We start from the raw sequence: 25,076 nt of genomic DNA, 5'->3' as shown, positions 1-25,076 counted from the left end.
AGTATACTGACCTGCAAAGTTAATGATTGACCAAGCCTCTTACACTTAAACCATCACAGTTGGTTGCTAGGAGCCTGAAGAGAGGAGATAGCTTGGTTACATGTCATATAAATAGATATCTGGCAGTCATATAGAATATACATAGAAACATTTGAAACCAGTGGACAGTTTATATGTTTTTAATTAATGTAGCAAAAATCAGATCTGATCACTGTGATCGCTATGTAAATGGAAATGAGAGAATTTAAATGCACACTCACATATTCCCTCTTCCTGACTGCCCACACCATTTCACTTACCTGCGTTTTCATGCATCCAGCAAAACAGAGGCGTGTTGCTTCCCGGAAAAGATGGTGGGACTGAGAAACTGCTCTACATGGGAACCATTGCTACTCAAGGCCTCCTGCATCAAGTCCTGTGCCAACGGCTGCTCCCTGGGCATCACTGCACACCTTACCTACGCTAATGCTGACATAGAGTCTGTAGAAGGTGAGTAAACTCTTAGCACCAGTAATAATCATCAACTGTATTTTGACTCCAGAAGAAGTACACAAGATTGTTCCGAGTTGGAAGAAAAAGAAGTAGACTACTTTACTCAAGCCTCAAAACAGCAAATAACAGCCCAATATTTCTAGCAGCCAGCTACATTTTTTCTAATATACTGCAATGTTTCTCAGTTAAAGGACAAAATAAACATTGGTTGAAATGGACTGAACTTAGATTTATCATCATACATGTTGTGATCTGTCTGGTTTTAGTATAAGACATCATGAGACATGGATTTAATGTGGGCTTAGCATTAGTGGCTTTATTGAGACCTGGGTGATTCATCAAAAACAAATGTTGCGACTCAGAGAAAAAATATGCTGTAAACGGAAAACAGTTGAGGGATAAGGATTGATCCTTGAGAAATGCAACAGATAATTTGAACTGTAGTTGAAGATTTGTCTCCTTTAACAACAAAGGTTGCGTTGGAGAAGTAATAACACTTTTTAAATTAAGAGCAAAGCACCTTAAGTCAATTTATGCTTCAAAGTTACCAAAGTTGCCTTTAAGTCCAACAGTACCAAAATTCTGTTAGCAGTAAGCAAAAAGAGCTTTCTGAGGAGGAAAGTCTGATATAGGACAAAAAGCAAGGAAAACTCATCAGTGATTTGAAAACAAACTTTAACCTTTAAAGTGTGTAAACTTTGTAGTGTGATTGCTTTCTAAATTGATGCAAAAGTCTGAAATCATTGTTTTGTTTGTCAAACATTTTTTGGTCATCTAGGTGTGTTTGTGTACCCTCTTGGGGAAAAGGAGGTTGTGGTGGGCTTTGAGGCGGTGATTGCAGGCCGGTTGATGGGGGTCCAGATCCAGAGCAGAGGGAAGCTGAAGGACTGCTGTTTGGATTGCTGCCCTGGATCTTGTCTTCAAGGCCACTGTGGGAATGGCCGGGAGTGGGGCTGCTGTGGGAGCTCCACCCTCGACATGCAATGCACCAACGGTGAGGAGGGGAGGAGACTTCCTGTATTTCACTTAAAGATAAAAATGGTCATTTGTACTATAATGTAGTGTGTCCCGTTGTCCACTGCTGTAATGATCTGGTCTCTGCATGAATAAAAATATGACCACAGTAAGTCCCTTCTTCTGTCTTGTTTTAGCCTCTGTGAGGATAGACCAAGGACAGACAAGGAGGGAGCCAAATAGGTTTGGCTGCCTGCCTAATGGTGAAATGGCGTTCACTTAGTACAAACATAAATCAACTTGAAGTGTGTAGTATTTTATTGGAAACGGTGATATCATGTGCACAGAATAATCCTCTTAATACAGCCAACACCACACAGATTCAAGGAACCCTTTTGCAGACTTTAGATTATTTTGATTTCAGTGATGAATGATTTTATATTTGGGACTGTACAAAAATTGTTAAGGGTTCAGAAGAGCAGGTTAAGTTTTTTTATTTGTTATTTGTTTTATTGAAGGGAGGGTAGTCAAAAACATTTGGAGAGCAGCATAGGGTCCTTTTAACTTTTCTTATCCCAGATTTACATTTTATTTAATTTATCTCTGGTGGGATTCATTTGATAAAAGATATTGAGATCCATATCAGTGAGTACTGGACTTTAATTTACATAGTAAAGTAATTAACAAGGTAATTAATGTGTTTTTTTGAGTATTTAACAGTGTGCTTTTTGGAAGAGCTGCCTGTAGCAAATGCCTTTTGATATTTTGATTATATGTTTTGTTGATGTGTTTGCCATAAATTTATTATTTTTGAGATATTGGGAGAGAGCATTGCAGTGTCAAGAAGAGGATCCAAAAAATATTGATAATGGGAGGGCCTTGTTATTATTTTTTATAAAATCAAAGATGAGATCCAGCCGTCCCTCCCAATCCCGGTCCCCTATGTCTGTTTGAATTGTTGTATGATGTGAGTAACTGCTGTATTTCTACTTTAGGACATCTCATCCTGGATGAAGACCTTGAAAGATCCACCTTCATCGTGGGCACAGGCGTCATTGGCCCAATGGACATAGTGTCCATTATCATAAGCACCACACTAGAACTCCCCACATTAGAAAATGGAGCAATCCGCATCGTCTACCCCACATTGCTTACTCCGATCGTCACTGGGCAGATGACTCCAAGCAAGAGTGAAAATGGGGGGAAATCTGAAGAAAATGGGTATTCATGTCGCAAACAACTGTGGAAACACTATTTTACCAAGCATTGTACAGTACATCTCAATGAATTACATGTACTGACTGCTGTATTTTGTTTTCCTAAATATTAATTTCTCTCCTCCTCAGGCCAACCAGCTGTTTTGGTGCCACCTCAGGAAAACAAGACCGAGCCCTAGACTCGGAGCAGCAGTGTGCCCATGCCATCTTCACCAATCCAGCTTCCAACCTGGCACCTTATGAACTCAACTTCCAGCTTTTGGTCAGAGGGGCCTGCCTACTGGCCGGTACTACCTTTCATTTTCAAATATTTTTGTCTCAGTGGTTCTTGACTCAGTCAGTGTGAAATATTGGAATAGTGGGCAATCTTATTACACAATAATATGAATGGGTTTACAGAGAGGGCCTGAATCCAAACACAGCCAGAACATAAAATCCAAAGGAGATAGACAGAGGACTTAATCTCCCCTACTGTTATGTAATATGCATGACTGGTGTTTATATATCTTAAATGAAAAAAAGGAATCATTACTTATCAAAAACACATTAAAGCCATAGTGTGCAACTATTTTATATTAATGAACATCCATTACAACCCATTGCCAACTAGCAACTGCACAGAGGAGAGGTGCACGATCACTGAAGACTTGTGTCATGTGGATGCGCTGACAGTGTTGTTGTCATTACTTAGAATTCCTCATGGGTGCGTCAGAAACCACGCACTATAGCTTTAAAACCTATGATTGACCTATGATGTCTTTATTTCTTCCTAAACTGATTTGTAGGTCTGGAGAGCCCCACTCACGCTCTGAGGGCAGATGCAGACCCCAGTGCCCAAAGTGCCTCTGCAACCTACATCACCCTGGCACAGGAGCATCCATATGACAGACATATAGAGATCATTCTGCACCTCAGTGGTGAGCAGTTGAAAATGGTCCCTATTTTTTTCTTTCTTTCTTTGTTGTGTCAGTTTTTCCAACTGATATTTCCTATTACCTCTTTCACAGAACCTCACAGCCCATTGGTCATATTAGAGAGAGGCAGGCTGTCATTTAGCCAGTATGAACAGCAGATCTGTTCCCGCCGTGATTTCATTCGCTGCACTCGAAAAGATTCAGAACCTGAGAGGAAGGTTGGTAGTTACTCACTCTGCTTTGCTCTCTTTATTTGCCTTTTAAATCTTACATGTGTCCCAATTCATGTACCCGGACTGTGTTACTGCATAAAAACATGCTAATGTTCCACTTGGCCTGCAGCTGGAGTTTGTGAGGAAGCGATACCACAAGGACATTCTGAGCAGCCCCGTCTTGATGCTCAATTTCTGTCCCAACTTGCTGCGAGAACCTCTGGAGCTGCACAAAGCCACCAGAGAACTGCTGTTCCTGGTCGATCGCAGTGGCAGCATGAGTGGTGCAAACATCCATCGAGTGAAGGTGAGCTGCAGGCAGGATGAAAACATACGAATGCATGAAACTAACTAAAGTTTAGTTATTAGATTTAGGCACATACATTGATCTGGCCCATGCCTGTCTGCCCCTTCTGGTATCCACAGGATGCCATGGTGGTCGCATTGAAGAGTCTCCCTTCTGGCACAATGCTCAACATTGTGGGCTTCGGCACCACCATCAAGCCTCTGTTCACCTCCAGCAAGCTCTGCAATGATGTTAGTTTTACTCAATAACCTTGCTTTAATTATATATTCATCTGAATCTGTCTTGTTAATTACATTTTTAAGTAAAACAAATCATATATTATTCTTAATTACATATGCATTATTTTCAGTGAAATACAATACATGGAGCATTTGGATCATGTTTCCTGAAAGCAGATGTTTTTCGACCACATAGGACTATCTGTTCCATTTTCTCTACTCTCTAATCAAGCAATAGGTCAGTTCCTTGGGTTGCCTTAGTAGCAGAGTATCAGGTTTTATCCAGACCAGGGGCTGCAAGGACAAACAGTCTTCGCACATACTGTACTACCGACCATATGGTGACCTTTCATGCATTTTTCTCCTGTCAGGCGTGTTTATCCAGTGTGAGTTGAAGTGGTTTTAAGGTAGGTGCTAATGTGTTTATGTTTGCGCTCTCTTTATTAGAGATGTGCCGATTCAATTATTTGCTACCCTCACAGGGTAATTGGGGAATCTGATATCAGACTGTGAATTTATTTCAACAACATAGGTAATGTTTGCACAGGCAACTTCATGCAGTTTGACAGGTGTTGTTGTTTGATGCTCACTTCTCCCACCTTTACTCTCTGATAACATCTTTCCATTTATTTTCCCCTGCGTATGCATACAGGGCACTCTAATGCAGGCATACGAGTATGTCCAGAGGATGAGAGCCGACATGCGAGGCACCAACCTTCTGGGTGCGCTGTCCTGGGTGTACCAGCAGCCCATGCAACGTTCATATCCTCGCCAGGTCTTCATCATCACAGATGGATCCATCAGCAATGTGGCTAAAGTGCTGGAGCTGGTCCGCAGAAACACATGCGCTGGCAGGTACTGAGCTAAAACTTAACTGCCAATCAGATGTTTAACCCATGGGAATCATGTGTGAAGAATTGTACATAGAGGTATCAGGTGTACATCCAATATTAGGCAAAAACCCTAACAAAGATTTATTCTATGGCTAGTGTGTGATAAGACATTAAATCACTGTGGGTGACAAGGAAGCCAAGAGAAATGGAGTGCAATGAGTGCAAGCAGAATGAGGTGATAAAAATGACAGAGACACTATGTGGGGGAGGAAAGAGAGGAAGAGACACATGCAAACAGCGATCTTGAAGAACTGAGACCAAAGCACTGCGAAAGAAAGAAAAGAAAGGGCTGAGGTATTTTTCTGTCCCGCCCGGTAATCCCGTTAAGTGCTCTTCTCTGCAGTAAGAGTCACGCCCCTCTGGTTTTCTCGGGCCCTTCAGCAATGCACAAAACAAATTTTCATTAGTATTCTCCTGCGGGACTGACTTTCTACACTGTATTTTAGATGTCCCTTTGCACACTATGTGAATATTTCTTTGTTCCCAATACATCTCATTTCAGTGAATGCTAATTACATTTCAGTCTAAATAATATCTGTATTCATAGTCCTAAAAAATAGGTCTTGTATTTATATAATTTTGGTAGTGCTAACAATATCTAACCAAGCAGACAGACTTGCTGTTTTAAAAGACAGCACACAAGCAAGATTTCAGTCTTTTCAATTATTCTGTCCCCTGCTCTTTTCAAACTCTCAATTAGCCAAATGGCTTGTGATCCCTCTGTGCCCAAATAACAGCTCTGTCTGTTTGATGACTCCAGATTTTTTTCTTTCCTTAGACAAATGGAAGCCTCTGTATGCCATTAGGCTTTCAAAAATATATACTTACGTAAGTCTGATTTGTTGCAAGAGGCTAGTAGTTAGTTCAGATGGGAAAACCAGGTGACAAAACACATTGCATGTATATGTACCACTCTGTAATAGTAGAATGTGAAGACAATTCTCACATAATAATTGTGGTATGATAATTTAATTTTCTCAAGGGATGTGGTAAAAATGTAATACTGTATCTCTTCTGCAGATGCTTTGGCATGGGCCTTGGTCCCCGAGCCTGCAGGAGACTCCTGCAGGGCGTTGCCAAACTGACAGGTGGGACTACAGAGTTCTTGGATGACGAAGAGCGACTCCAGCCCAAGGTCAGCAGCACTGCAACACTGCCATCTATTGGAGAACATATCAATTGCAGAACAATTATAAGCATGATCTCACTTTCTTACGAGATAAATACATATAGCTTTAGTTCTTCACATTTGCATATCACAAGCCATTAGCAGTGGTGACAAGTACTCTGACTCAAGTACAATTTTCTACTTGAGCATTTTCTTTTTATGTCAGATTTATCTTGTGATCCACGGGACTAACTAACTGTATACAAAGTAGTCAAAACCAGCTCCACCTCGACCAGCTACAGCATTAAAATACTACTTTTAGTACACATTGATGAATCAATATTAATAACGTAATATCACAGGGGCACTTTCAGTACATTTTGCTAATAATACTTTTACTTGATTAAGATTTTGAATGCAAGACTGGAGTATTTTTCCATGAATGTATTGGTACTTTTACTTAAGGAAAGAATCTGACAAATTCTTCCACCGCTATACAGTTGTAAAAATTAATTGTAAAGCCTTGAATTGAGAAATATTGTGATCAATCTATCTCCTCAGTTAATAAAGTCTCTGAAAAAGGCCTTTGAACCTGTGCTGACTGACGTACGGATTGACTGGTATCTGCCAGAAAACATGGAGGCTTTTCTATCACCCAATGAAATCCCTCCGCTCTACCCTGGGAGTCGTCTAATTGGATACTGCACTCTATATGATATGACGAATCTCAAAGCAAATAAGACAGAGGTATACATCACTACATTCTTTAAAAGTACATCTGTCTGTGTGTGTTTGTGTGTGTGCATAGAAAAACAGATCTCTAATCTAACTACTTTATAGTCTCAAGGATGGGGCTGTAAAGGTGTACATCGTGGCTCCACAGGTTCAGTTTTTGGACAATCAAATGATGAGCTTTCACCTCCCCCTGCGTCCGAGTTAATGCCTGTGGTGACGTGTGCAGATGGCACCGACTTGGAGAAGGCACTGATGGAGATTTCCAGAGAAATCTCCTCTGAGTTCTCCTGTGCCAGAAACACAGATCTCGGAACCAGCCCAGGTCAGTCACTCATCAGTGTGTCTTATAGTGAATAGATATTTAAATCAAGACCGGACACCTCATACTGTAGTGGTTGATGTTGGGATTTTATCCACTTTAGATGTGGAGCTAGACTGGTCCAGTGACGTGAGGAGGCGGATCCAGGAGAGCTCTTATATCCAGGAGCAGTATGTCCTTACTCGCTGCTCCCTCAGTAGTGAGCGGAGTCTACAAACGCAGTCCCACTCACACGTACATGCCTCATCCAACTCTGACTCTGCAGGCGGGGTCTTTCTGCCCGACCCTCACTCCACTGGTTTAGTGCTGGATACAGGGTCTCTTCCCCAAGGTCTTGAAAAGATGGCCACTCCAGAACAGAGATCATCACTGTCTCGCTGGGCAGACTCTGCATGGCAGCAAAACCTCTCAGTGGAAACCCCTGATAATCGGGCAGAAAAGGTACGATTGATTGTAAGTGATTCACCTAAAAGCGGTTTTCTGTAGTGCTGTAACTTACTGGCAAAATGTGACATGAAAACATACTTTTACCATAACTTCAAAATAGTTTGACAGGAGAAAATGTTTTCATCTATCAGTCCTGTGAAGAGAATTGTTTTCTCTCGCTACCCACTTACTTTGTGACAAATCTTAATCAAATCTTGATCAATTGAATCAATTTATTCACCGGCAGAGTAAACCAGAATACAATAAAGCCAGAATATGTTGTGTTTTGCTATCTAGCTCTTACTTGAGGGTTATTGAAAGGTAGTCTGAAAAAGATTGTACATAAGAAGTACTGCAATGTACAACATGTCACAAATAGATACCGTACAAACAGATAACCCTCACATCCTTTCATTGTAGAGAAAAATAAAGTAGCAGTCTAACCAACTTTTTGAACCTGTTTGATTTTCCCTCTTGCACAACCAGAGTGGGCGTCTGAATGGAGGTGAGGAGTCTCATAGGAGGCACAAATCACTGGCACATTCAACCATGGCAGCAAGGAGTTTCTCGTCACCCCAGGGCGAGCTGGAGATGCATCGCCTTAGGAGAGCTCTGGAGAGGGTCTCCTTCGACCAAACACTGGGAGGGAGGCTGGATGAAAGCGATGGGGAGACAAAGCCCCCATCAGGAAGCACACTGTCCCGCAGAAGCCTCACTGACTCCAGTAAGCCATAGTACTTAGAACAGCAGCCTTCCTATTTCTCCTCCAACGCATTTCTATCTCTCTCTTTCTCATTCTGACCCTCAGATGGACTCCTGTTCACCGCCTCCCCTCTGGACTGGGACAGCTTCACAGACCCAGAGTACCTCTTTACTGCTGTTGCACCAGAGGACCCTCCACCAGGTCAGTGCCGTTCGCTCATTCACGGCCTGCTGAGCGGCAGACCTGTGTCCTGGGAGGTCACTGTGGACCTGGGGCACCTCTGGACCCCTGACGGCCAAGAGACACCAGGAGGTGAGGGATGTGGAGGAGGAGGCGGTAAAGGAGGAGGGGAGGAAGGAAAAGGAAAGGGAACATGGGAGGAGATCATTCACCAACTGACTGCTCGCTCAGTTATCAGGGACTTTGAGAAAATGGCAGAGAAGGAGAGCGATATTGGACATGGTGAGGCTAAACTACTTCAAACGTTTATCTCACGTTATCTTAAGTGATACGGTATATGTACTGTCTACCCTTACTTTTTCTCAGGTTCAGCTAAGCGATACCGCATGAAGGCTATCCAGACCAGTAAGCATTGTAACATCATCTGCATGTACACAGCCTTCACTACCACGGATAGCAACCCCAACAAAGGCTTGCCAGATAGCATGGACATCCAAAACACAGGTGTGGCTTACTACCAACTCACACACACTCACACAATATTTCATATATTTTAGAAAGGCACATGAATTTTACACATGAGCCTGTGAAAATAATTGTATAATGTCAGACAAAATAAGTTGAGAATAAGAAAGATGTTGGCATTCATTCTACAACTAGTTTTTGGCCATTCTTTTTTAATCTGTTTCTTATGATTCCCCTATCTTAATGATATAATAATAATAATGCTAAATCACTGGAGTGCATCTTTAATATTTATTTTTATGGGGACAAGTACATACTGTAGTTTAACCAGCACCACATAAACCATATAGTTTATAGTTTGCAATGCCTGTTCTTATAATGTGTTATGAGGAACATATGGATTTTAATTTCATTTACTAAGATATCGGTACAGGGATGTGGACCAGGTCTGTATTTATGTGTGTGTGTGTGTGTGATTGTGTGTGTGTGTGTGTGTGTGTGTGTGTGTGTGTGTGTGTGTGTGTGTGTGTGTGTGTGTAGGGTTCCATTTGGGGAACAGGTCAGTTCTGAGTTCCCAGTCAGGTAGTCGCAGGCAGAGGGCGTATTCTGTTGGTTTGGGCAGACGGCGCACCAGCAGAGACAGTGAAGACATCGAGGACACCTGGAACTCTACAGGTAGACAGAATGACACCACCACCCATTTCTGTTGTCAAGACTTTAGGTCATCAACAATCTTTGTATCTCTCAGACAGAGATGACACCCCTGCCTCACCCTGTAGCCTTACATCCTGGGACTCTTGTAAGTATTGTCAACTCGATCAGTGAAAACAGTCTAGAGTCAGTGTAGTCTCGAGGTTAGAGGTGTCTGACCAGAAAGCCAGTTCAAAACTTAAGGTGAGTCTGTATTGAAGGAGAAAAATCTGAACTGCTCTCCCCTGACTTGACTTTGCACATAAGCAACCCCTGAGGTTCAATTCACCAAAATTACGAGAGAAAAAAAGATTTCTGCCTTTACTCCAACACAAAGGACATGCATGGATTGTTTAGGACCTCACAGCATTGAAAAAACTTCAATAGTTAAATTTCCTTCCAAAAACATCTTCCCCTTTGCTTTGGATAATTAACAAAATACACTGAAAAACATTTTTCCCTTTTAAAAAAGGGACTATTTTTTGGGGCAGAAAATTTGTTTACAGCAAGAGAAAATTGGTCTATGTCATGTAAAGGGTGAACTGAGCCTTTGTACACAGTCAGGAAACATCACTTTATTCCTGTGCTGATGACATAATACTGTTTGTTTTATTCCACACTGCTGTCTCAGGTGTAGGGGGCAGTGCATGCTCTGCTACAGCCCCAGCAATAACAGGCGCCTCATGCACTCGTTCACAGCGATCTATTGAGAGCAAGTCAATGGAAAGCTTCTTTGGCTCCCGGTAAGACTTTTACATTAAATTATATTTCTTGTGAAGGTGGCATTACACTGTAAATGGGACCATTGTAGCAGCGTTTGTGCTTGGGTTACTTCGGAGAGTAAGCCGCTTTTCTGTGAGGGGTGTGTATTATGTCTGCATCCAAATGTATAGATATTCAAAGGCCCAAAAACCACTTTTTTTTGTAAATTCCAGATTTCCACTGGGTAGACTCAGGTCCTCTATTTCATCAGGAAAACAGGTTCCTCTCAAGTCCCACTGTCTGTCTGCAGAAAATGAGAAACAACCTGAAACTGAAGCTCCAGACTACCTGCCCCTGGTGAGCTGTGCAGGCACTTACAACATATATACTTAACTACACACAAGCATGCATGCACATTTATTATTTGTAGGGTTAAAAAAAAAAAAAAAAAAATCTTATGTATCATGATTTTCTTTGCGACGATTTTTAAAATCGATTCTTTCCCCTAGAATCAATATTTTTCATTTATTTAATTTGACCAATTATTCATCTAAATATTTTCTGTTTATGCGTTACTGCTGACTATGACTACATCATATGTGTTTCCAGCAAAACAGAGCGAAAGCAGAAAATGCATGTTATCTACTTTACAAATGAAATAAATCACAGACTGACTGACTGACATGTGATATGTGTATTCTTCTTAGAAAACAGTTTTTAGAAATGTGTCATGATATATTGTCTCTAGAAGTGTATTATTCAAGTGCACTTTTTGTTAAAGAATGAAAAGAAAATCGCAATACTCCATGCTATCGAATCGCAATACTTCTAGACTTGCAATAAATGAAAATGGCAATGCAAATCAAATCGGCACCCATGTATCGTGAAAGAATCAAATCAGGACAAAAGCGTATCGTCCCAGCCCTATTAATTTGTGTCTATATTTGGTGTCTAATTAGGTGCGTCTGCAGCTGGCATCAGGAGCTTTTCTTCTGACAGAGATCTACTCTGACTGTGTCCAGATCCCCCTGGACCGCCTGAAGAGGGCTTCACCCTACAGCCTCCACCGCCGCAGCCTCAGCCCGCCCTTCCGCTGCACATATCCCAGTGCTCCATCTTTATCCACCTCTACCAAGCCTCCCGGTGCTACCAGTAGCCACCATGTTACCTTTTCTCCTTCTTCCTGCTCCCTCGCCAAACCAACCGCTCCTCCCTTCCACCACACTCCAGACGACACTCCCCTGATGCTGGAACCACGTCGAAGACACCTGTCTGACCGAGACCCTGCCACCTCGCCCCCTGACCTCCCCAGCTCTGAGGAGGGCTCCCTGGAGTTATCTGTTGGCCCTTCTCAGAGCCAGATCCCCGGCCAGGCAGACAGTGGTCGTGGATCTGAGACAGATATATGTGAAGGCTCTTCAATAGAGCCAGCTGACCTCCAGGGAAGCAACCAGTTGGCTGAAGAGGACCTGGAGGGCTCTAGCTGGGCCACAGCGGTGGCTCTAGCCTGGCTCGAGCACCGCTGTGCCGGCTACTTCATGGAGTGGGAGCTGATGGCAGCAAAAGCAGACTTCTGGCTGCGCTGTCAGGAGCTGCCCGAGGGAGTGGACCTGGCCGGGCTGAAGGGAGCGGCCAGACAGCTGTTCCTGCTGCTGCGCCACTGGGACGAGAACATCAAGCTCAACATGCTGTGTTATAACCCCAATAATATGTGAGACAATGATCTCTAAGGTAACTGAGCCACATCTACTGATTAGCATAATCACTTGTTACCAATGTTAGTGACTCCTACTGTAAGTAGCATCGCCTTTACATGGTAGACTAAATCCTGTATTTTATCTGCAGGATCAACTAATACCATAACCTAGTGCCAAGATCATTTTAATAAGTTGCACGTGCAAATTTCTACTGATGTAAGACTTTATATGTATGTGACAAAAATACCAAGTGGCCTTTTATCATAAATCTATATATTGCTTTATGCAATCACAAGAATGTCTTGACCACCTGAATGGGCTCTTTGTAGTCTATACTGTATGTAGTCAATTACTTTGCCAAGGGTATAATCACATTCAGTCTGTATTGAATGGGAATAATTTTGATTATCAAATCAATAAACCTTATTTTAAATAATGAAATTATTGTTGGGGAAAAATAAAAATAAAAACAGTGGAACATTTGTTGTAACGTGTAACAAAACCATACATGCAAAAAGAAGAAGAAAACATCAAGGTTAAGTGGCATCTCCGTTTAATATAAAATGTCACACTTTTGCTGTCTCAGTCTACTGCAAACTTTTCACATTACTTATGTGCTTATGAGTATATTGAGCCACTCACAACAGAAGATTAATGAATTATGTAACAAATCTGAAAAATAGCCATGATTGTCTGCAGCTTGGTTTTACACATTTGTGTAAAATTACACTTACTACTGGAAAAGATATTTGGCCTTGTATTGGAGAATAATGCACCTACTGAACAAGTGTAAATTAAAGTGATAATTGCCAAATGTGCAATTATTTAAAGCTTTTGGTGCTGCGTTCAAGTTCTGTATCATATTAATGATATTCCTTAATATACTGCCTTCTTAACACAATGTACAAGATAATTTGTGCACCAATAAATTCGTTTTTGAAAATATCAATATCAAGCAATGGAAAATTATTAGGCCAGTTGAAATATGGGCAGATAGAGAAATATAGCCTATGTAACACTTTCAAAACAGCATAACCTGAGAATCCATATTTTCTTTCTCTTATTATTGCTTTAACTGCAAGGGACTACTTCATCATGTAGGTATCTGTCTGCAGACTCCACCCACACAGGTTAGCTTCCTTCACTTTTAGCAGTGAGCTGAGATGAGAAGCATTAAATGGCTCCTTGAATTCACTCATAAAAACAAGTCTCTCCCAGTGACCTCCCTCTGCACCGGTGTTGTGAGGATCAAAGAGAGGTGGGTGATGGAGGCTGTTTGGCAGCTGATTAGACTAAAATACAACGTCCGGTCCAATCATGCTGTGGCTCACTGGCTTTTGTCCTTGACGGGTGTGTGTTCTTGTGTTTCTGCTGGGGCTGAAGGCAGCGGCGGAGCCAGCCACAGACACAGGAGGATGATGAGGTGACAGACGTGGAGGGCGGCTGAGCTGCTGTTAGTAGAAGGGTAGGTGTTCCATGAAAGCTCAATCAGACCCAGGATCAGGACCCTGAACACAAGGAGAAAAAAATATAGCATTAAAAGGGTAATTTTGTTTTTTTACCTAGGGATTTTGTGTATCATGATTTTTTTGCGACATTTTTCTTTCCCTTAGAATGGATATTTTTGATTTATTTATTTTTAAACATTTTCTGTTTATATGGTACCACTGACATCATATCTGTTTCCAACAAAACAGGCCGAAAGCAGAAAATGCAAAAAAATACATGTCATGTACTTCTTTACAACTTAAATAAATGTCAGACTTACGAAACTAATCAATAATGGAACTTATAGTTTAGTATTTAGACTCCCTCTTACCTGAGCAGGTGGGCCAGCTTCTTGACTCCTCCACTCCAGAGCAGGTAAGGCAGCGTGTGGAAGTACCAGACGTAGAACTGGTAGTGCAATGAACGACTGAAGCACATGCCAATGAAGTTAGAAGTGAAGAGAATCAGCACCATCTGTGATATTCTGTTAAGGTTTGACAAAAAAGCTGGTGAATACTAGGAACATCATTCATTTACATGTTTAGACAATTTATATTTGACACCTAACAGTGAAAGTCGTCGTGTTCCTGACAATACTAATTTGTCCTTTAAGGAACAGTAGGAGTAGATTCAAATGGAACAAAAGGATATGATCAACTGTGTTTTTCTGAGCAGGGGTTTTCCTCTTGCTTGGCTCCTTGAGAAGTTCGAAGATGCTTTCTCCTGGCCTGGTAAGAGAGAAAATAGTTACTTATTCATACAAGCCTCGTGCTTCTTCTAATATCTGGAATATATAGATGAGTTCAACTACCGACTGAGCCAACGCCTGCCGTTTCGTTGAACAAAAGGGCTGGCACGACTTTAACCCCTGATTTATTCCAGCTCATGTCAAACTAGAATGCCAACAGTAACCTTGGCACAGCCAAAGTCTGTCTCACCTCTTCCAACGGCGGAGAGCAAAGAGCAGCAGGGTAAGCAGGTGGGCAGCCAGCAGGAGTAAGTGGAAGTACCGATTCAAGAAGAACCATTCTGGCAGGAAGCGCCAGTTGACCGTCCACTTAAACATAAACTGACGGCCAAGATCAAACGCCCGGCTTATATAACCCACAGGATTCTCCAGGAGGAAAGGCAGACCCAGCAAAAGCTGCAATATCAAGACAGAATCATTTAGACACGATGCTTGGCAATACTGGACAACAGTATTTGTTATAGGGAATATTTTACCTGTATGCCCGCACACAGAGAAAGTTTGGAGATTGTCCTGATTAGACCAAACTCAGACAGGAGGAGGAAAAGTAGTCCCGGAGCAAAAAGGAGCACATTCATTTTCACAGACACTGCTAAACTGTCAGAAAGAGAGGAAGATAGGAGTTTGAGTTGTAATTTCATCACGTAACGCATGGCAAAAAAAACAAAAACACTGATATGCTGTTAATTTACAAATATACATATGACACCTTATACATATTTCTCCATGACATGAAAAGCCAGATGAAAATCTGCATTTTGCCGTTAAGGAGTCTATTCTTGCCTGTAAAGGCCGCAGCCCAGAGTCCAGGATCCATCCATGAAGAGGTTGACAGCTGCAAACAGCAGCATCATGGCCACTGGATCATTAAAGAGACGCAACACAAAGATGGAGTGGATCCGATAAGAAGCACAGCACACAAAGAAGAACACATAGGGAGGAACCTGGAGAAATTAGAAGAAATAAACAAATATAATTATGTCAAGGGAAATTATTATTATGAAATGTTATAATGCCACATGGTAACTGAGGCTTTTGTCACACAGACTGACCTTCTTAGTGCGGTTGTAAATCCTGAAGACGAGCAGCAGTGTGATGAGGTAAAAAGCAGCAAAAAGGTACTGGGCAAGACGGATGTTCACCCCACGGCTGGTGATGTAGTAGAGAGCCGTAAAGATGTAGACAAAGCCAGCCGGGTACCTGCAACAACAAGGTGCTAATTCATCCCGCACTGAAAAACTACATCTAACTACAGGATGGAGAGACCTACATCACCAAAAACCTTTAAAAAAAAACTCACACCAAGGGGCCGGTGTCTCCTTTAAGCTCGGTGTAGTCGTAGGTACCATTAATGACTCCCTCTACTTCATCCATGTAAGCTTTCCAGTCTATCTCAGTGTCTGCAATAAAGAGCATAAATCAGTAATCATGATTGATGGGGAAGGTTATCTTTGTATTTCCTATTATATATTTAATATTTCTACTGATTATAATGTAAATAACATCTTTGTCTAACGTTATTAAAATTAAAACAAATTCCCATCACGACTTCTGTGTTTAAAGTTGTGTCCTATGATTTTTTTCACACAATAACCAAAAACCCATATCTTAAGGCTTTTGGACGGTTGGTAGGACAAACAAAGAAAACTGATCTCAACTGTGCTTTGGAAGATTGTCTGTCATTTTATATAAACACTTTATTGATCAATCAGAAAACTAATAGAAAAATTAATTGATGATTTAATTATATTTAATGACCTTACATCCGACAAAGACGTAGATTTGTCAAAAATAACATGGATGACATATTAAAGTTAATGCTTGGAATATAAGTTACGTTATCAGTGGGCAGTTAACGTTATTATCACGCCTCTACAAGTTGAGAGTATTGTCAGTAAAAATCATATATTTAGCTGCATAAAGTTTTAGCCAGCAGTTGCTGAAAATAATGAATGTCATGTAACACTAGAAGAGAACAGACGATTGTATATGGCCATGCAAGGGCAGCAAATTCCCTTTGACAGGTGGCAGTTTAAGTTAGTATGCTTGCTAATGCTAGCTACTTAGCGTTCAGATACGTTCAGAAAATGGCAAAGCAACATAGCATGCTAACTAGCCGCTCAGCTACTTACATGCTACTTTCTGTATGACCCACAAATTGATCCCGATCTCCAGGAACCACAAAACTGAAACGACCAGTAACGTGTATTCCGTCTTGAACAGGACCAAATGTTTGTCCTGCCACAGTGTGTGAAGTTTTCCCCACAGTGGGGACGGGGAACCAGGAGACTTTTTCCGCACACCTCCTGCCATCTCGGCGGCGAGTAGTGACAGAGAGTGGAAAGAGGCCGACAATGACATGCGCCGTTGTACGTCATCACGCAATGTTTTCATCACTACGTCACGTGGACAACACCGTTCAACAACTGAGTAGCTATGTCAACTTGAGTCTTCTTTTCTCTGACAGGTAAAAAAAGCAGATTTATTATTACTCTTACTTGACAATTAAGACATATATACGTGTATACATTCATTATAGTTGTTCATATAGTTAGCTAATGCTAATGTTGTTAAAGAAACACGTTTAGAGGTCACTGCTGGTTCCCCTGCTGCCTAAACAACGTTAGCTGGCTAGCAGCTAACTTCCAACGTTAGCTAACTAATATTTTAAAGAAAATAATCTCACTGAAATACGTTATGTGGCACGCTCACAGGATAGAAAATTGGCTTTCAGTATATTGTTACCCATTTCGTATGGCGATATTAACAAAGACAGAATAATCATTAAGTTAGCCAACGTACATTCGATTCGGAATAAGCATCCGATTTTTCATAAAAAAACAAATGACCGGCAGACAACTTAATCTGCAGTTTACCACTCCATACACAATGTACAAAAATTCAAAACTCTGAAAGCACAATGAAGTGCTGTCAGTTTAGTAGAATTACAGCACTGAAATGACGCCGTTACACTGCATTTAGTCAAACAGCAGAATGCACTGGTTTTGTCATTATTGATATAAAAAAAAACAAGACAGTAGATTTGTTGACCTTCTTACATATCATGTGTTTGTGCAGGTCTGCAGTGACCGGAGACTCCGAGAGAATGGATGGGTTTCCTGTGAAGATGACAGAGGCAGTGTGTCTTGGGGCCAGCCTTGCCCTCTCAGGCATCTGCTACTATCTCCATAGGAAGAGCCGGAAAACACTAGATAAACTCGATGTTAGTTGAGTTTCATGTGTCAGTAACATTATATGACATAACATTGTTATATTTTGGAATTTCTCATTTTCTGTTTTTTTTTTTTTTTAATGCTGTCTAAGCCATTGAAAGAGCAGGATTAGTTGTGAAACCATGAAAACAATCTTCAGCTTTAACATACTGCTGAAAATCCTTCCTCTTTACGTGTGTTTATAGTTTAGAGGCCAGTTGTTTTTAAACTATTGGGCTTGTGACTGAAGCAGTGTCTACTTGCAACCCCTCGTCACAAGTTGCATGAGTGTTTCTATTAATTGGACTGAAGAAGTAGACCATGCAAAAGTTCACAAGGAAAAAAGCAAAAGCTGGAGAACAGTAAAATAAATCAGCTGGATTTTGTGTGGCAGAAACACATTTTTTCTTTTTCCCTTCATCTTGTGAACCCTTACGTGACAGTAACAGTATGCTGTGCACTGTGCAATATTGTAAAACCTGAAGGCTGTACTACTGTATGTATACAGCATATACAAACGGTCTGTGTCTCGTGTTGTCAGGATGCTCCACACTTCACCATAGATGGAAAACTCAAAGACATTTTGAAAGTTACTCCAGGAGCGTGTCTACAGTATGCTGTCATCGAAGGTAAACAGCGACTCACTGTTTCTGATACAGACAAGATCTGAAAGCATGTTTGGTTTTTTTCACTAAAAAATGGGTATTTCATTTTCTATCATGTGTATATATACTGTAGGTGCTGTGCACCCAGTAGGCGAGCCTCTGACAAGCCCCTTCCAAAAAGACTTTGTCGGGGTGTTGCAGAAATTCATGTTGAGAGAACACAGGCTGGTGTGGAATGGGCTTTCACGCACTTGGTGAGAACTCTATCGAGACAATAATACAGTGTAGCATTATGATAAGATAAGATATACCATTATTGATCCCCAGCGGGGGGGAAATCGGATGTTGCAGCAGTACAACAGAAACATTAGAGATAAATACAGATAAGTATAGAAAGTAACAGATATAAATAATAAAAGTTACATGAACTAAAGTAGAATAAGCTGACTGGGCTTTAGAACCTCTCAAACTTCAACTTTCAAAATTCCACAAAGCAGTTTGTAATGCAGGCTTTCTGTTAGCCCAGTCTGAGATTACTCAATGTGATGAATATTCAATTATGTCACTAGTTTTTTCAGGTGTTTTGTATATTTATGTATAAAATAATGAGGCAACCCCAAAGTTCCAATGTACCGTATATGATATTTTGCCTTAGTAATCATATTTTTAGACTAAAAAGACCCGTTGTTCCTCCCTTTACCTGTTGCAGGACGGACAGTGAACGAGTCTTGCACCAAAGAGTGAATGCAGTGCCCTTTGTGTTAGTGGGATCAAATGAGACCGCAGTCAAAGTCCTGTGCCCTCTGCAGGCCTCTGGAGTACACATGGAGACTACCCATGAGAAGTTCCACCAGGTCAACTACGGCTTGGGTGACATCATAGGACAATACCTCAGTGGGGAGAAGCTTAAAGGGCAACTGGAGACCGAGGAAATGCTCAAAGTCAGTTTTTAGATGAGATACTAATGTTGTTAACTTCTATAGCTCAATAATTATAACATCATAAACGTATACATTTATTGTTATTACTGTTTTAATGCATGTAGGAACTGACAGGATAACATTTCACTGGCATTGTATTTTATATGATTTCATGTGACAAATGATTGGATGATTGATTGAATTAATTTTCTTTTGACAAAGTATAATCTTTTTTTGCAAACCACAAGGGCCAATATTAACAGAAGTGGATCTTAATGATACATTTTTACAAATATTCCCCTTTTTTTCCCCAGGTGGGCACAACTCTTACTGGCGTGGGTGAGCTGATACTGGACACGGACGGCACCCTGAATCTCCGACCCCCTTCTAATGGCTCACAGTATTTTTTGAGCATTACAGACTTTGACACCCTGCTGGGAGAGCAAGAGAGCAAGGCTGTTTTGTGGAAGGCGCTGGCCATTGGCTCTGCTTTGGTGGGGGCAGGGGTCCTCCTTTGGGTCGGCCGCCGCTACTACAACCAACTAAAACTTCGCTGGGAGAGGGAGCAGGAGAGGAGGGAATTTGAGAGACTGCAGGCTGAAGCCCCAAGGGCACATGCTCCAGCAAGGGGCCCTGAGGTCCTTCAAGACGGGGCAGAGGAATACATAGAGAATGCCTGTGTGATTTGCCTCAGTCAGCCACGGAACTGTATTCTGTTAGACTGTGGGCATGTGTGCTGCTGCCACAGCTGCTACCAGGCTCTTCCACACCGCCGATGCCCTATATGCAGACAGGATATAAGCAGAGTGGTCCCTCTCTACCACGTCTAAGGCCCCTGTGTGATGACATGACCTCAGTGGGGCTTCAACGCCATACAAACTGTACCAGCGTTACACCTCAAAGGTCTAGAGAAGTCTAAGTGACTGTTTACTGTAGGTTTTTCAACAATTTCTAGGCATTCACTTAACCTTCTCAAACCTACCTTTGTACAGCTTTTTCTGATACGACCGATATTGCTGCTCCTTTGTCTACTTCCATTTTTACAGTAGCCCTTTCCTCATTTAACCTTTACATACACATAGTAGGGTTTCTCAATTTCTGCATCATGTCAGAACCAGTTTCCTCACCCTCCGTCTCTATAGACCTAATCACTGTGACGTCACGTTAACACATCAATCACTTCCAGGTAGACAACTGGCTGCCAATTTGAATTTTGGAGATAAGCGAAATCGGCAAACTTTATTTCTGTTTTCATTTTCAACCGTAACTTTTGAAGATATGCATTGTAAAACACGGGGGTTTGACGTTTCTGATGTTTATTTTCTGTACTGTGTTGATTTGCTAGCATCTTTGATAAGCCAAATCTAACATCACGAACAGCAACATCTCACCGCCGGTCAGTCGACTGCTTGTTTTGTCTCCAAGCTAACGTTAGTGAAAGTGTTGATATATGAAAGCATCAAACATGCGTTTTAGGTGAATGAGATGAGTAACATCCAGTTGTTCCTCGTCCCTGATTGGTCATTCTATGGAATAGATGCTGGGATTTTCTACCTGGAAGGTACTGTAAACAAACATCGCGATTCTTTTATTATTCTACATTGGGTCTATAGAAAACAGTTCAAGCCCTCTGACGTTACCTGCCTGGTACTTTGTGACAAAGTTTGGTGCTGGTTGAGTTTTTGCTGACCCTGCCTTCTGTCACTCCAGCTGGACAGGCAGGGGACGTCGTCAGGCCAACAGCCCCTCCACGGGACAGCCAGAAAGACTGGCCTCTACCACCGGCCATCCCGGCTCTTTACTTTGGTCGCTTTCATCCGCCTGGTCTGCAATCTTACTGTTGTAAAGAATAAAGATTTTCTTTCAAGAACATACTGTATGTATAAAATAATGTGAATTGTAAGGATAATGTGCAAACACTTTGTTCACTAAAGAGTTTCAATGAGGTGTATCTGTAATTGTATATAAGAAATACAGGGAGATGAAGTAATTAGAAAAAGGTGTACAGAGATGTTTATTTTCCTACGTGTTAGTTCTGTGCCTTATGGTAATTTATATGGCTGCTACTGTCTTAGTGTGATTCTGAATATGAATAACTTAAGTCTGGTCAGAAGGAGCAAAGCTTTTGTTTCAACCACTTTCAGTTACATTTGTGAGTCACAGGAAGTTATTGAAGCAAAGATACATTTATTGCCAAGATGAAGTGAGTGTTATTAATGCACTAAAAACAGGCGAGAGTGTGTGAAATGTTGGATAGTTGGAACTAAACAATAAAGCATCACTGTTTGAACCAATTTAGTAGCACTTACTGTCATGTATAGCTGTACTCGCATCACCCACTATGTTTTTAGAAATGGAGCAGTAATACAACTTAAAATGTTAGAATACAGATTTGGTTGGGGCCACTGTGAAATACTGCTCGGTCTGTATGTACAGATCTTATATGATTCAAGGTTTAGCATCTCTTAATGATCCACAGACATCTAAACCGCAGCTGTTACATCAACTGGCTGCTGCTCCTCTTAAAACATTAGGAATGGAGTTCATGTCTGAATAAATACACGTTTTACAGGACACTCAAGATGATATGAATTCATGATGGGTCTTTTTATTTTCCCATAGGCACAAATGCTTGTTGACAGCACCTGGGGTCTGAAAAGACTTGGGTGTAGGTAGTCATCAAGCTTACTATTTCTGTCATCTCTAACAAGCAGTGAGAGGATATAGAGAAGAAGAAAGATGAAAAGCCACCTTTTATCTTTAGCACAGAAAGGGAAAAACTAATAAGTGTGGGAGGTGGTGCAAGGTGAAGAGTGGGGCATAAGGCCTGAGTGGGCGTGAAAAAGGAGCAGGTGGGGGACACAGGATGTCATAAATCTTCCTCCGCTGTCACAAGGGTTCACTTTGACAAATTCTTCATGAGCTCTCTCAGCAGAACAGCAGCTGTGGCTCTCGAGGAACAGACTATTACTGTAGCAGTCACAGACCTCTTAGGGCATGGGGGAAAATGGCATTTGATATGTTTAACTGATAATTGAGAGAATAAAAAGACATTGCAGCATAAATGTGATAGAATAATTTTACATGGGCTAGAGATAAAAGCTCTGAAATATAAATAAGTAATTGTTTTTTCCTTCACTGTCTTTGTTCATTGTCACAAATACTTTAGGCTTAATTTAAGCCTATTTCAGTAGATCTGAATTATGATAAAAGATTGGTGCCTCTACCACTAGGTGTCCATCTTTCTTCACTTGAGGTAGTGGGATACACGCTGTACTGGCTGACAGTGAGGGAGGACATTGGCTCCAGTAGACAGTTTCCAAGTCACATGCAATTAATGTGCACTGTGATATCCTGTTTAATCCATTCTGAAAGCTGACAAACAATTTAGATGATATGATTACTCTCTAATTGGCTGTGCTTCATGGGTGTAGACCCCAATTAGTGGTGATGAGGGCGCAGACAGAGGTGGTTCAGTTCAGTGAAACCTTATTTATTGATTTAATGGCAGCATTAAATTGGCTAGTAATTATCATATTTTTATATTGTCAAATTTGATTTGTGTTTAGTGTTAATTATCAAGCGTTAGCATGCTAACATGCTAAACTAAAGTGGCGAACATGGTCAACATACATGCTAAACATGATCATGTTTACCATGTAATTGTGAGCATGTTAGCATACTAGTGTTAGCACGTAACAGTACTGTACAGCCTCATAGAGCTGCTAGTATGGTTGCAGAATTTGTAGTTTTGTCTCAAATTATGTAGTCAGACGGAGCAATGGTTTTAGTAATAGTAAAGGATTTTTTTTGTGGTACAAAATGTAAAAATGTAGTATTATCCTGTTTTGTTTTTATTGTTATAATTTATTTCATTATACTTTATTTCTTTAGTAAGCCTTACGTCTAAAAAATAGCCCAGCCAAGCTACAGCAGATAGAGTGTAAAATGAAAATGGCATAGCTCCAGATCTGCAGAAAAAGTTTTGATAAATCTTTGAAATTCTGACACACCATGACCTATTGTGCTTGTGCTCCTGACGGGGAACGGTGGAGTGGAGGGGGCTTTTTTAACTTTGGCATTAGCAGACACTGGAAAGACAGCAGGAGGAAAGGTAGAGATGCGGCATCTCAGGAGAGAGAGCCATCACAGCGTGCTACAATCCCTGATGCCAATTACCGCTGTCACCCATCTGCTTTGGGCATGCAGTGAAACGTGGGATAAGTGACCTACTTTGTGACAGTAGTGTGACTGCAGCACTTCTCCTCTCATCACCAAACCAAGCACTGAGGAGAGGCAGACATGGATGGTATCATAGGAAAATACACACTGCTTAGATATTAAAATAAATCAGTTTGGCCCTTCAGTATGAGCAGGGTGCAGTGTTTTTACAGAGCTCATTCACCCAACCTAGGGTTCTGAATACAGCAGTACTGTAAATCTAATGGAAGAAAGGAAATGGAAGAAAAGGGAACCCATCCAAATAGTAGGTAGAAGGTAGAAGATGTATTTCAACTCTATTCCATTCTTTAATAGCCTACACTTCACACCCATAAAATCTAGCACAAATGGACACAGATTTAGATCCCTTACTTTAGATCCCTTACTTAAGCAGCAATGACACTTAAGTAGAGATCCAGACATATTATCAAGTAAAAGGTACTCATTATGCAGTATGGCCTGTCAGCGTTATATCATGATGTTATTGGATAATTATTATTGTGTGTTAACACGTAAGCAGATTTTTAATGTGGTGGCTCATCGAGGTGAAGCTAATATTAACTGCTTCAGATACATGCATGTAGTTTAAACTGTAACAATGCATCATATTGTATAAACTGATCATTGTTTTGTATGACAAATAGTAGTATTAAGTACAATATTTCTCTCCAAAATGTAGTAAAGTATAGGTATAAAGTCATATAAAATGTAAATATAAGGTAAAGAACTAGGATACCTTAACGTTGTAAGTACAGTACTTGAGTAAAAGCTATCCTTTAACAGTCCTCACACTTCCAAATACAACAAATGAAGAAATGTAGGAACTTGATTCTTAGAACAGAAGTTGGGGACAAGTTTTAATTAACAACATGAAACACTTTGACCAACCTATGATCCCAGCTTTGGCGTCCCCTGTGACGGAGGTGCAGGAGGCTGCCCGCTGTTCTGCAGGCTACAGCTGTGATCATTTCTATCTCAGCTGTGTGCTCACTGGTCCAAGAGCAGGAGCTCTGCAAATGTTCCCATAATCCATTGGAGGATGTTTATGCGAAAGAGAACAAACAACATCATGTTCATGATAAGGAGAGCAGATAATAGGCCTACACGGTACTTTTATTTAGTCCATGATTGCATATGGTGTGTGTCTCTCCTCTTTCTCTTTGCCCTCTCACTTACATTTTTACTTTTCCTGAAATACACACACACACACACACACACACACACACACACACACACACACACCCTAAGAGTGTGGATTGATCTTGACTTTTAGCTCTACACTTGTTATTGGGTTTCTCCTAAGCTAGTGTGTATAGCCTACACAATGTGTGTGTGTGTGTGTGTTTGTGTGTGTTAAGTTCAGCAGAGCCTGGTCTGCTCGAGGGGAGAAGGTGAGTGACTCAGCATAGTGATTCATTTATAATTGAGGCAGTGCTTCGAGAGCACACACACACGCACGCACGCACGCACGCACGCACGCACACACACACACACACACACACACACACACACACACACACACACACACACACACACACACACACACACACACACACACACACTTCTTAAGGGTGGGGGCCCTTGTCAGAGATGATGTGACTGATTGAGTGAGCCTGATCATTAAGAACTGCTGCCTGCTAAAGAGGCAGA

At 41.2% G+C, this 25,076-nt stretch overlaps 3 protein-coding genes across 4 annotated transcripts; 2 read left to right on the top strand and 1 right to left on the bottom strand.

Annotated features, from left to right (window-relative positions):
- Nucleotides 1-350: 350 nt before the first annotated feature.
- Nucleotides 351-12,250, top strand: vwa5b2 (von Willebrand factor A domain containing 5B2). The gene is given in 20 exon segments (XM_028593071.1): nt 351-489; nt 1,271-1,486; nt 2,442-2,667; nt 2,793-2,950; nt 3,449-3,580; nt 3,671-3,795; nt 3,920-4,090; nt 4,216-4,326; nt 4,967-5,169; nt 6,228-6,342; nt 6,877-7,062; nt 7,156-7,372; nt 7,473-7,810; nt 8,282-8,519; nt 8,604-8,819; nt 8,862-8,960; nt 9,045-9,182; nt 10,465-10,576; nt 10,769-10,892; nt 11,495-12,250. Coding segments are annotated over 20 exon segments (4,020 nt in total).
- Nucleotides 12,251-12,768: 518 nt separating this feature from the next.
- alg3 (ALG3 alpha-1,3- mannosyltransferase) lies at nt 12,769-16,888 on the bottom strand. The gene is made up of 9 exons (XM_028593876.1): nt 16,601-16,888; nt 15,769-15,868; nt 15,521-15,668; nt 15,252-15,412; nt 14,945-15,065; nt 14,659-14,864; nt 14,372-14,448; nt 14,052-14,196; nt 12,769-13,740 (listed from the first exon to the last, which is right to left on the bottom strand). The coding sequence occupies exons 1-9, from the start codon at nt 16,860-16,862 to the stop codon at nt 13,560-13,562; spliced, it is 1,401 nt and encodes a 466-aa protein (XP_028449677.1). The 5' UTR covers nt 16,863-16,888; the 3' UTR covers nt 12,769-13,559.
- On the top strand, nt 16,812-21,499 carry mul2 (mitochondrial E3 ubiquitin protein ligase 2). 2 transcript variants are annotated; one of them, XR_003693961.1, is made up of 7 exons: nt 16,812-16,935; nt 17,547-17,691; nt 18,222-18,309; nt 18,419-18,539; nt 18,995-19,226; nt 19,520-20,108; nt 20,916-21,499. XR_003693961.1 is itself a non-coding variant. In XM_028593877.1 (6 exons), exons 1-6 carry the CDS (start codon nt 16,823-16,825, stop codon nt 20,033-20,035), a joined length of 1,215 nt encoding a protein of 404 aa, XP_028449678.1. In that variant the 5' UTR covers nt 16,812-16,822; the 3' UTR covers nt 20,036-21,499. The 2 variants fall into 2 exon arrangements, 1 of the variants encoding a protein (XP_028449678.1); XM_028593877.1 differs by having other exon boundaries at nt 19,520-21,499.
- Nucleotides 21,500-25,076: the final 3,577 nt, after the last annotated feature.

Source organism: Perca flavescens, chromosome 12 (genome assembly GCF_004354835.1).
Source record: "Perca flavescens isolate YP-PL-M2 chromosome 12, PFLA_1.0, whole genome shotgun sequence".
Classification (NCBI taxonomy): domain Eukaryota; kingdom Metazoa; phylum Chordata; class Actinopteri; order Perciformes; family Percidae; genus Perca; species Perca flavescens.
This window is presented reverse-complemented; position numbering and strand designations above follow the sequence as displayed.

Bases quoted from the DNA above. Each gene is read 5' to 3' on its own strand.
- mul2 (XM_028593877.1), top strand. From the start codon at position 16,823: ATGACATGCGCCGTTGTACGTCATCACGCAATGTTTTCATCACTACGT. The intron at 18,310-18,418 runs GTAAACAGCGAC...TATATACTGTAG, and splicing joins ACAGTATGCTGTCATCGAAG to GTGCTGTGCACCCAGTAGGC. The intron at 18,540-18,994 runs GTGAGAACTCTA...TACCTGTTGCAG, and splicing joins AATGGGCTTTCACGCACTTG to GACGGACAGTGAACGAGTCT.
- alg3 (XM_028593876.1), bottom strand. From the start codon at position 16,862: ATGAAAACATTGCGTGATGACGTACAACGGCGCATGTCATTGTCGGCC. The intron at 15,669-15,768 runs GTGAGTTTTTTT...TTGTTGTTGCAG, and splicing joins GGAGACACCGGCCCCTTGGT to GTACCCGGCTGGCTTTGTCT. The intron at 13,741-14,051 runs GTAAGAGGGAGT...CCTTGTGTTCAG, and splicing joins AAGCTGGCCCACCTGCTCAG to GGTCCTGATCCTGGGTCTGA.